Below are 12161 nucleotides of genomic sequence, written 5' to 3' on the forward strand. Positions count from 1 at the left end.
ACAGAAGGCATCGCCCCTGCCCTTGCCTATGGGAAGCCCACTTTATTAGTTCCATCCCAGTGCATGGATGGTATGAGCCTGTCGGGCGGGAAGTGTTTGTGTGTGTGTGTGTGTGTGTGTGTGTGTGTGTATGTGTGCGTGTGGTTGTATGTGTGTGCTGCGTGGGGGTGCGTCTCCAGCCATCGCCGTGCTCCTCTGACAGGCTGCAGCAAGATGCTTTGGCCGTGCTGAGCAAGCAGCAGCAGCAGCAGCAGCAGCAAGAGCGGCAGGCAGCAACATCGCCTCCCTGCGACACGTCTGCCCCCGCCACAATGCCAGTCCCAAGGGGACCCGGGGGGACGCCGCTACCCCAGGGACAATCACATGGATAATCCCCTCATCCCTGTGCCGGGCGTGTCCTCCTGCCACGAGGCGATTAGGGCGCTGTGGGCTCTCTTGGTGTGATGAGGCTGCAGAGCGCCAATCGGGGTCTGTCTGGCGGTCCACGACGCGCACACTGAGCAGGGGGAGAGGCAGGCAGCGAGCAGCGCGCAGCAGGTCAGTGAGTGTGTGCGTGTGTTTGTGTTTGACGGCATTGCACATGCCGCTTCAGAAGAAGCTATCGCAGCAGCCGGTTCTGCAGGCCACTTCTGTATAATGCAGCGGTGTAATTCCACCATCGCAGCATCGTTGCTGTGGTTGCAGAGGAACGACATAGAGTGATGCCTGGATGCGGGAGGTGGAGCGACGTCTCTGCGGTCAGTGCTGCAGCTCGGAGGCTTGCGAGCACTTAGGCGATCGGGCACGGAGCATCTTCAGGAGGCAGCAGCCGTGTCTGAGTCCTCTTTGAATTCCACATGTCCTCCTGGAATTAACGAACTACATGGCAGGAGAGGTGCTATTTCTAAATTCTGCTCTCTGCATGTCTTCTGTTATTAGTCAGAGGACCAAAGCAGCTCTTAAGGTGGTCTGGGATAGACACTTGCAGGATGAGGTGGATCAGTGGATCAGTTTTCACTGAAACAATGCTTGTAGTATGCAAATCCACCCCGCTGACACACTCGCTGTTTCTAAGTCCCGATGTTGTTTGCGGAGTGACTGGTGCCAGAGTGACTGTGAGTCACCATCAGGAAGAAGCAGTGCTGCCGCCAGCTTTGCGTTTCAACGCTGTCACTTATCATTTCTTTGTCTTTCGCCAGAACTGAGCCTAGGGAATAAACTTTATGTCATTTCACATATCAGTCACACACAACTGAGATTAAATCAACACTCCATCGAAGGAGAAATGACATTGAGATAATCCGTACTTGTTGGCTCGAATGCTGTATGGACACCGAGAATTCTTGTGGCGGCGAAACGTTCGGAGGAGTTTGGCGGGAAGGGAAAGGGACCCGTGAGAGTAGGGTGGTGTTGAGGTACTCTCCTGTTCCCCCTCTCAACCCCCACCCCCACCAACACAAGTTTAAAAATACATCTGGCTGACCATGTGGAACGGAGCTTGGCCTTCGGCAGAGACCAGAGCTACACTGAAGAATCCTGCGGGGCGCTGACTGGTCCAAGGGGCAAACGGCTGGATTTGGAAGGCCCAGCCTATAAAATTAGTAGCTGCTGTGGACCACACCCTTCGTTTTGACCGGAGCTAAGAGCTCTTCACGGCTCTCCAGTGCTTTTGAAGAACCCTCACAGCATGTTCGAGGGCACTGGGAAATTACAGAGACGAGTAACCCATGAGCGCAGCTACACGGCGGCATACGTAATTTGAGATCAGCTGGTCTTTTATAGGCTATGGACCTTTCTTAGAAGTCTCCAGAGTGGACCGTAATGTCTCCTGTTTTGTCCTGCAGGTGGACTGTGGGCGAGGTGCTGCAGGATGGACATTGATACTCGCTTCCGCTACTATTTCCAGCACCCGTGGTCTCGGCTGCTGGTGGCCTATCTGGTGACTTTCTTCAACTTCCTCATCTTTGCTGAGGATCCCGTCTCCCACAGCCAGACAGAGGCACACATGATCGTGGTAGGCAACTGCTTCTCGTTCATCGTGAACAAGTACCCTGGCGGCGGGTGGAACGTCTTCAAAGTGCTGCTCTGGCTGATGGCCATCGTTGTCGGCTTGTTCGCTGGGAAGTTCTTCTTCCACCAGCGGCTTTTTGGTAAGGCCTGTTGTATTCACACAAGCGTATTTTCACGCAACACAGAAAATGGATAGACTCACAAAACAGAATTTCAGGACATATTTACTCAACTACTCAGTGTCAGTGATTCCATGCCTGGTAACTCTTGGTCCTTATTCCTGCGGTAACAAGTGTAGGAGTTAGGCAGTCTGCTGGGCTCCTGCCTCCCACCCAGTAAGGAAACTCCTGGCAGGATGTTTTTTCAGACTCCTGCAAGGCACCAACCCCTTTCTGTCACTAATATGAGTCACTGTGTGGGACATTTATATGGAGTTACGTAGGTCCAAATTCACTTGATGAGATGGTAATGACAGTAATTCACAAAGTCACCCACACAAGCACTTCTTCTAGAAGCTCTCAGTGATTCGCTCTGCGTACCCTGCAACTGGATCTGAAGCACACCTGATATTCGTGGTGCAGACGCCGTAATTTTGGATCGGTGCAGCATTTCCGCTGCAGTCTTTTTTCCTGCTCAAACATTTCTATTGACCGCCTTCTCTAAGTAACAAAATATTAGTTGAATTAGTTGAATTTGTTGAATCCTTCATTTACACCACAATTTTGTACTGGCAGAACAAATCCTAATCCATATTAATTTGCAAGTGCCAACATTTGTGATTCAGAATTAATTATAATCCTCAGATAGTCAGAGGATTTATCAAAGCCACCCAGGGGATCGGGCAAATGTAGACACAAGAGATATTTACAGCGTTACAAAACAAGTGCTGCTGCACACACCTTACCCATGAGTACCTATCTGGGTCAGGACATTTCAGCTGAGCTGCTCCAAAGCCCTGCCTCCTACACACGTCTAGATGACCCTAAGCAGGGCTTCAGCGGAAACCCCGGAGCACTCGTCGCGTAGCCAGGTAACGTCGGTGCAGAGGGCGACTGCTCCTGGCAGCACAAGGAGCAGATGGTGTATGTGGGCTCAAAAGACAGACGGGACCCAGAGCCGTCAGCTCGGTGGTTAATCGAGCACTTATGTAATGCTTAGAGTCAGCAGGTGATGGCTACAGGGAATGCCCGCGTCTGAGTCGCAGGAGAAATGTCCACTGACACATGTTGTTCGGTAGTACTAATGCACAGGTTTAGGGGCTCAGTCTGTGCCTCTTCCTCCTACAGTGCTGTGAAAAACGTTCTGATTTCCTCTTTTTCAATGGAAATGTCGAGGCAAGACTTCGCACGGAGCTGTTCGTGCTCGAAAACCTACAAATGTTGCCGAGCTAAAGCAGTTCCGCATGTCTGGAGTGGATCAAAATTGCTCCACAGCAACGTGGGACCCTGCTCAGCAGCTGCAGGAAATGTTTAGTTGCAGTCATTGCAGCTAAAGGTGGCACAACTAGTTATTGAGCGTGTAGGGGCAATTACTTTTTTTCACCGATGACTCTACATTTCATGCTCTTCCACATCAAGGAAATGACATAAAAACAATAGTAGAGTCACTCTTTTTCTCTTTGGCTCCATTCACGTACTGCTAGAACCGAGAAAAGAGGAGCTCATCAAATTTCTCAGCAAAATGCTGCAAAAAAATTGACAAATACTTTTCCACAGCTGTTTATATACACGGGACCACAGGTAGCACAGCCGTTGGAGCTCGAGGTCCCGGGTTTTGAATCCTGCTCCTGCTACTCTTGATTCGTAAAAACTGCCGAGCAGTACGACTCTTCATAGCTTCTCGCAGAAACCTTCATAAAGGCATCGCTTGAATAAATATGTGTAATTGATAAAGAAGCGCACCCTTCTTTACGTGTCTTTTGACGGTGTACCCTTCACGCCATGTCACGCATCTCTTCGGAAAGGCAAAGCGAAATGTAAACAAATGGTGATTTAATTTGCAAATGCTTTGCATCAGCACACTTGTGACAATGGGGAAAAGCCATGTCCTACAGGCCCTCGCTTCACGGATAACTACTCCCTCCTTCCCGCTGGCAACGTGCTTCCTGTTTTCAGGGGCCCCGAGTGCGGTGAGCTGTTTGCCCAGGCTTACCGTGTTTGCTCGCGGTTGGCCAGGTGCTCCGGGGAAGAACAAACTGCGTTAATGTGCAGCAGGCGACGCGGACACAGCGCTCGATATTTAGACGTACGGTGCAGCGGAGAGCCGGACTTGCGCTGATTTGTGCAGCCCTACCGTCTCCGCATCTTTTCTTGCCAAACAATTCCGTCCAAGCGCGTGTTTAAATTAAAGCCACCTTTTCTCTAATATCAACATTTTTAGCCGAGGGCTGTGGAAAAAGCTGAAAAGTTGTCTTCTGATGGATGCAAATGTAGCAGTAATTACATGCAGGAACTGTAATGTCAATCGATGCAATAAACATCTGACTGAGACGAGAGAAGTTTTCTTTGCCCGCAAGACTCGTGTAAAAACGGAGTCCCGGCGTTACACAAGTATTGATTTCTGTGGCTGATTCCGAAGTTATTCTTCCGTAGTGCCACCGAGATATTTTTTGCAAAGCTTCCTGCCGCTGGCTGAACGCAGCGTTTAACGGTGCGGACATTCGGCCGCGGGGCCGTGTCAGCCGTCATCGAGGCCGCAGCGGAGTCGCACCTTCGCTGCTCCTGCTGATGGCTTTTAAGATGAACAAATAAGTTAAATTCCTCTTCTGGGGAGAGTGAGTTGAAATTTGCCGTAGACACGCAAACGCACCCATATACAAGCGTTCGGTCACAGATACACGCAGAGGAGCCCTGAGACCCACAGACACACATAAAGACATATCGGGAAACACTGTGGCAGTTGGTCCAAATTATTCACGCTGTGCTCGTCTCCAGTTTGAGACAAACTAGGTACTTTGTGCAGAATTTTTTTAAGGGAGAGAAACTATTGGTGATGCAAACGGCCAAAAGCTCAGATTCTCAGCCCTCATTCTTGAAAACGGCATTTTTTTTTAAGGCAAAAATGTATTTCATTTGCACAAAAGGGAAAAGATGATTTTTGGAGTGTTTGGCTTCTACCCCCCGCTGTAACCTCAGGGATGCCATCTGGGGCCCAGTAAAACACACTCATCACCATATCCTCGGGCCATGCGCTGCATGCATTGATGTACAGCCACATACTGGGTCTGTAACACTGCCCTCAAACATCATTTAACCATTTTCCTGCCATTGCCTTTTCCAGGGCAGAGCACTTCACCGTTTCCATGTGACCTAACTCTGTTTAAGAGGAGTGTGTGATGCAGTGCAAGGTCTCTCCCCTCCCCTCCCCTCCTCTCCCTGGACTGGCCATAGGGGGAAGGTCAGATGTGCGTGTTGTCGGTCAGCATTCTTGCAATGAATGCGGTTTGTTCTCGTCTGGCACCGACATGCCCTGAGGGTCATCCCCGGTACGGACGCTGGTCCCCACGTGGCCGAGACCGAACCCTCGTGGTTTGAACAACACAGGCAAATTTTCCTGCCGCATGGGAAATCTGAAACCGGTCCTGCTGCCGTTTTCATCACTGCCCATTCCGGGCTGGCTTTAGCAGAAATTGTCCCCCTGTCCACCATGGTCGCTGTGGGGTGATGGACTGCCATGAATCATCTTTAAAATCAGAAGACACCTTGCCCAGCACCCTGCCTTGGGGTGTCACCATGGAAACACTTGCACTCGCTGAAGGTTTACACTTCCTGGAGTTCATACACGAATACTCCCCGCAAAGAGTTAATGGGCATAATGGAGATGCCTTTAGGGACTGAATATATACAGTGTATCTTTACTCGTAAATACAGTATTTTGCCTTACTGAGGTGACTATAAATTGTATTTGTTCCCTGCGTGTGTTTAGGATGTTTGCTTGCGGCTTTAATTTGCTCCATCTCCAATGGTGGTCTCATTTTGGATGGCTGGACGACTCAGGAAAGCAAACGACCTGTGGCTGGAAGAAAGAGCTTCTCCAGCAGGACGTCTTCTCATGGATCCCTCTCTCTAGTGCCTGTCCGGTTTTGAGCCAAGTCACCTGTCACTTGTCACCGATTGGTCGCATTTATTTGATACAAATACCTGCCGCGGAGTCATTTCATTCTCAACACTCGTATTAACAGCGAAATCGTTCCTCGGCCCCCTGTTTGTGTCCCTGTGGGCACAGTGTGTACGTTAAATTAACAGCTGCTTAGAAATACCTCTCTTGGTTACATGAACATTAATATTCAGGTGCAGTGCATAAGGCTCAGATAAACAGCAGAAGATGGAAATATAAAAACCAGAAAAAAAAAACTGACCGAAAAGAAAATTCTCCATTTATTTTGCTTGGAAAATTGTTTCAGTGCATCAAAAACAAACTTTTATGACTCAGTAAAGCTCTGTTTGTCATTTATACTCATATTTCAAGCTAATGACAGTGCACTGATACAACGGTAAACTGCTGTGCCTTTTTTTCAGAAGTCTATCCTTTTCACAGCAGCCGTATTACTCAGTCCAACAGTGTTTTTTGCCCCGAAACATGGTCATTTTACTTCCACCAGAAGTATTTTACCCACTGCATGCTACATCTTTAAATAGTATACTTCTTCCATAATAATTATTATAATAATTTCCTCTCGCATGGACTGTCCCAACCAGTCACAGGTATCAATTAAAGTTAATATAATATGGCAACTGAACTACAGATTTCACACAATAATAATAATAATAATAATAAATTATAGGAAAGTACAGGACAGGGCAATACTCTATTAATCCCTCCTGGTAAATTCACAGCAATATTAAGATACTTGCAATTATTTATGCATTTCTACAGCTGGGTAATTCTCCCCGTATCAATTCAGAGTAAGTTACTTGAAGGTACAGATGTTATCTACATTCAGCTACTGGTGTAATTTATACTGGTTCATATGGTGGTATAGCTTAATGGACTGCACTCGAGAATCACGTTTCTGCATCCAAATATCTCCTTCTGTTGGATGAAGAAGCTCTCTGAGATGTACGTCACTTTGGAGAAAAGCGTCCGCTACATGAATAAATGCTAATGTCAACGAAAGACTCTTTATATCATAAACAACCGCGAGCAAAACTACCGCAGTGCCTCCGCCCAGGGTCTGCCCTGCCTCGCACCTTACGCTTCCTGGATTGACTCTGATCCTCCGTTGGGTCAGTGGTTACTGATGGCAAAAGAATGAATTAGAAAAAAAAACATTACATTAAATGACAAGCTAGAAATAATTCTGTACTACATAAAATATGTCGGTGTTACTGTCATGCACACAAATGTGTTTTATTCTCATACTTATTTCAATTACTCTTCTGCATAAGAAATGGCACCATGGACCCCCCACAATGGAAATTCACCTATCGGGCTCATTTCGCAGAAGAAACGAGCCCCGCTGTGACAGATGGGTGCACTGAGTTGAAGCGCCGAAGCAAACAACGGGAAGCTGTAAATACCACCATCGCCCAGCGTCCGGGCAGCTGGCGTCGCTCTCAGAGCGCTTGTACCACACCGGCGCTCCGCTGTGGCTGCCAGGCGCTGGAGAGCTGCCTCATTGTTTGCTCGGAGCTCTTCTGGGACTCTGGGTCCTTGGAGGATGCTGTTATAACCGCCTCGTCTCAGGGATAACAAGCTGAGGTTGGAAACAGCTGACAGTTTCACATGTGTTTGGCAAATGACTAAGTGGCTCTACTGCTGCAAACAGATAAATGACTTGTCTGGGGAATAGACCTGCTGTGACACTGCGAGCAGACCTGGCCCGATCCTTGGTCTAGACATGGTCTGAAAGTGGAACCAGCTGAAAATCTGCACCGGAGATGAAACCAGGGCTGACGTGCGAGCTAATCTCGGACCGAAGCCAGAGTTACGTCAGCCGTCGTGCGCTCAACCTGTCATGGGGACCAGGACCAGGTCCGCCCTAGCGTTCAGACCAGGACCGGATGCTCGGGCTTCGACTCCGACCCGCCGGGTCCTCCGACAGCACCCGCGAACGCATCGACGCCTGGCAGGCGTCAGCCAACCCTTGAGGAAGCGCTCGCTCGCCAGGATGTAGAGGAGCGGGTCGAGGCAGCTGCTCAGGCTGCACGCGGCCTCGCAGAACTCGTAGCACACATAGAGCACCAGGACGTTGCCGGCCTCCACGTCCTTCTTCGCCCGCATCAGCACCAGCGTCACCACCATCACGTGGTAGGGGACGAACGAGACCACAAACACAACGATGGCCGCTGACAGCAACAGCAGCGGCTTGCCCGACCTCTGCCCTACAGCCCTGCTTTTGGGCAGGTTACGCAAAACCTTGATCGTCATGGTGTAGAACGTCAGCATGACCACGAACGGCAGCAGGAAGCCAACGAGGGTGCGCGTGATGAACGAAGTCCTAACGTAGACGGAGGGCGTCTTCGCGTGGTCCAGGCAGAGGGTCACGTCGCCGGACCGCTTCGCGACAAAGGTGAAGAAGATGTCAGGGAGGCAGCTGATGAAAAGGAGGACCCAAGTGCAGATGCAGCACAGCTTGGCCTTCCCAGCATCCCACCACTTCAAAGACCTAATGGGATGCACCGTGCCGGCGTAGCGGTCAAAGCTGACGAAGGTCAGGAAGATGATGCTGCCGTAGATGTTTATGTTGAAGGAAATGTTCTTGGCCTTGCAGAAGGTCTGCACGTCCCTCAGGCTGAGCTTCTGGATGTTGAAGTAGATGGTGAAAGGCAGGGTCAGGATCCACGCCAGGTCACAGAGCGCCAGGTTCAGCAGAAGTATGCTGCTCGTCGTCCGAGCTTTCCGGAGACAGGTGAAATTCACCAGCGCGGCGATGTTTCCCAGAATGCCCAAGGGCAGGGCGACAACGTAGAGCCCAAATAAGACGTAGCAGTACCACTGGACATCGGTGAAGTTACTGCAAAATCCCGCGGTCTGGTTTAGGTGCTTCGGCATCTGGTGGTCTGAAAGAGCCCAGAGGACATGAGCTATTTTTCACCGCTAAGGCGGAGCGTGTACCACGGTACCATGTGACATTTTACAAACCGGAGCAGCATTTTAGATTTTCATCGGTATGTAAATAAATAAAAATAAAAAATAAACGACAGTAGGCAGCTGCAACAGATAAATTTTGTCTGAAAGTACACGCTGCCTTTGTTTTTGCGCGACACAATGTGACTTTAGCAGCAGCTGCCTTTGGACCCGAAGGTTACAGGTTTGAATCCCACCTCTAGCTGTAGCGCCCTTGAGCAAGGTACTTACCTTAAAACTGCTCCAGTAAAATTACCCAGCTGTATAAATGGGTAAATCATTGTAAGCTGCATTGGAGAAAAGTGCCAACTAAATGAATAAATGTAATAATAAAACAGACCTGAGCCCTGACCTCCTGAGAGCAGTGTGTCACCTGCCATTGCAGGGCTTTCTCACAAATTACGCCCAGATGATTTACTCTGAATAATGACTCTTTAATTCCAAGGTCTCATTCAGATTCTCCCAATGATTTGGCCATGTGTACATTCAATTAGTACTGTCTGAGAGAACAGCACTGATATTTAATATTTACCTTTAGGGGAAAATGTACACCTCTGTGTCCAGACACTGACTTTTTAAGATAAGCATTTTACTGCTTCTATTTATGTGTTTATATATATATATATATATATTAAGATATAGTTCAGGCCTAAAAGCATACACCTAGTTCATAATATAGAAAAACTAAATCTGTATTTAAAAACAAATTCGGTTTTCAGTATTGTTTTGATATACAACTGGCCCTTCAAATGTTAGTGAAATAAATATGTAAATTTAAAATACTTGGCAATAATAATAATACTAATAATAATAATAGTAATAGTAATAATAATAATAATAACACAGCCAACAAGGGAATAAAATCCAGAGAGAAAAGGGTTAAAATAATAGGAAATTATATTTTGAAATATTTTGTGTTTCCTTTTTTGATCTACAAGTGCAGTGAAATTATTAACAGATTACCATTGTCAATTATCTTCCAGTGATCAGTAGTTAAACTACAGTCTTGACCAGTGTTTAGTGAAGGACTCCTTGGCAAACATTACAAATGTATTATTATTCTGAAAGGCACGTTTCGATCTCAAAATTTAACTTACGACAGACAATTCAAATGCAAACGTAACCCCCGTTGATGCAAAAAAAAGGATAAAAGATGGTTTCTCACCATTGATGGAGTCATTGGCCAGGCGGTGAACCATGGTTGCCCGTCACTTAAGCCCGTCCGCAGGACACTATGCAAATGCCACTTTCCAAGTGTCCCTGGTTCAGTCACCTGTTCAGAGCTCCACCTAACCTCATTCACACTTTTATTTACCGTAGTTACATCACTGCACCATCCACGGCACCATCCGCTATTTACCTCCACCACATACAGTCTTAACAAATGATCATGCATAATGGCTCCTGTGCCTCGTAAATCCGGGTATTTTTGTAACCCAGTCACTTCTCCAAATATTTTGTAAATACTGTAGGTCCTCACTGTAGGAACTGTACACCAGCAGGCCAAGCGGTGTCCAGCCACTAGATGGCGGCCTCACCAAGGGGAAAATCAGTCTACGTCCCTACCCTCGCCTGTAGTCATAGACTCCGGTAATGACCGAAAGAAAAAGATCGCTGATACAAGCGGCTGAAATGAGTTTTCTCCGCAGGGTGTTGGGACTCACTCTCCGTGACAGGGAGCGAGGAGTTCGGACATCCGGGAGGAACTCAGAGTAGAGCCGCTGCTCCTCCACATTGAGAGGAGCCAGTTGAGGTGGTTCGGGCATCTGGTAAGGATGCCCCCTGGGCGTCTCCCTTTGGAGGTACTGTATGCCAGGCACGGCCAACTGGGACGAGACCCCGAAGTCGGCCCAGGACCCGCTGGAGGGATTATATCTCCCAGTTGGCCTGAGAGTGGCTGGGGATACCCCAGGATGAGCTGGAAGAAGTTGTGATGGACAGGGACGTCTGGGCCTCTCTGTTCTAGAAGGACAAGCAGTCAAGAAAATGGATGGATGGATGGATGGATGGATGGATGAAGGGTGCAAAGGACTACTGGCTGCTTTCACAACTGCAATAAGAAGTTAATAATGTAAAAATGAAAACTCTATAGCTTACATTACGTAATGTTACCGTCCCCTATCTTTTTACACAGTACAGTGATTTTATATAAAACACACAGCGTACTGCTTCTTTGTCTCTGGGTAACGTGAAGCATTCCTGGAACCACTCTGAAGACAGACTAGAGCCATGCGAACAAGGTTTCCCTCCGATTTGGATCGTGTCCCACAGGCTCTGACATGAGCAAGATGTTGTGGGATCTGTGGGGATGCGCTCTGCACTTGAACGTGTGCGCGTGTGTGTAGCAACACTAGGCGTGAGAGTCACACATTGCAGGGCTCTCGGTTTTGGGAGGGCGATATAATTCAAACTTGTAGGCTGCATGATCTGAGATCACTGCGGCAGGTCCCACACACACCGCCGCGGAGGTGGGCTCTGCCGGCGCACACGCGTGACACCTGCCACTTGTGCACGTGCGGCAGCGTGGCTCTCGGAAAAACGAGGCCAATGAGCATTTGAGGGCTTGCTGGAGAGGGGTAAATATCTGCAGGTCTGTTGAGCCGCGTCTGCACCCAGAAGGGGCGTAAGGCAATTTCAAAGCGCTTGGCCTCCTGTAACGGGAAAATAAATGGACCAATCAAACGCTGTGTATTTGAGCAGAAAGGCGGCCTTGTCTCCGGGTTCGCAAGATTCATAACTCATACAGAGACTCTCTGCCCTGAGAGGGCGGTGGTCCGCAAAAACGCCGCAACAAAACTCGGTATCAGCGTCCACGTGTGCTGAGTAATGAAAGTTACCGTGTGCTCAACCACAGCAAGAGATACCGTGGTAAGAAACAAACACGTAACCTGAATTCTGCTCATTGAAACTCCTCGGAGGAGCCTGGAAGTTGCACTCTTCAGGAAGGTATTTTACCCGAATTCCTGTCGAACCAAAGGATTTCAATGATAATAATTTTAATACTTAATTTAGCTGACACTCTACCTCCAAAGGTTCTTACAGTGTGAACCTCCAATACAAAGCCGCTTACAATGATTTACCCATTTATACAGTTGGGTCATTTT

General features: G+C 48.3%; 1 protein-coding gene across 1 annotated transcript in view; it reads left to right on the forward strand.

Annotated features, from left to right (window-relative positions):
- The first annotated feature begins 223 nt into the window (after positions 1–223).
- tmem117 (transmembrane protein 117) overlaps positions 224–12161 on the forward strand; it is a 36013-nt gene continuing 24075 nt past the window's right edge. The window contains exons 1-2 of the mRNA XM_029249724.1: positions 224–537; positions 1824–2129. Coding sequence (XP_029105557.1) covers positions 1850–2129 — 280 coding nt within the window. The 5' untranslated portion in view covers positions 224–537; positions 1824–1849. The remainder of the gene's footprint in view (positions 538–1823; positions 2130–12161) is intronic.

The sequence above is a fragment of the Scleropages formosus genome, chromosome 2, assembly GCF_900964775.1.
Source record: "Scleropages formosus chromosome 2, fSclFor1.1, whole genome shotgun sequence".
Taxonomy (NCBI): domain Eukaryota; kingdom Metazoa; phylum Chordata; class Actinopteri; order Osteoglossiformes; family Osteoglossidae; genus Scleropages; species Scleropages formosus.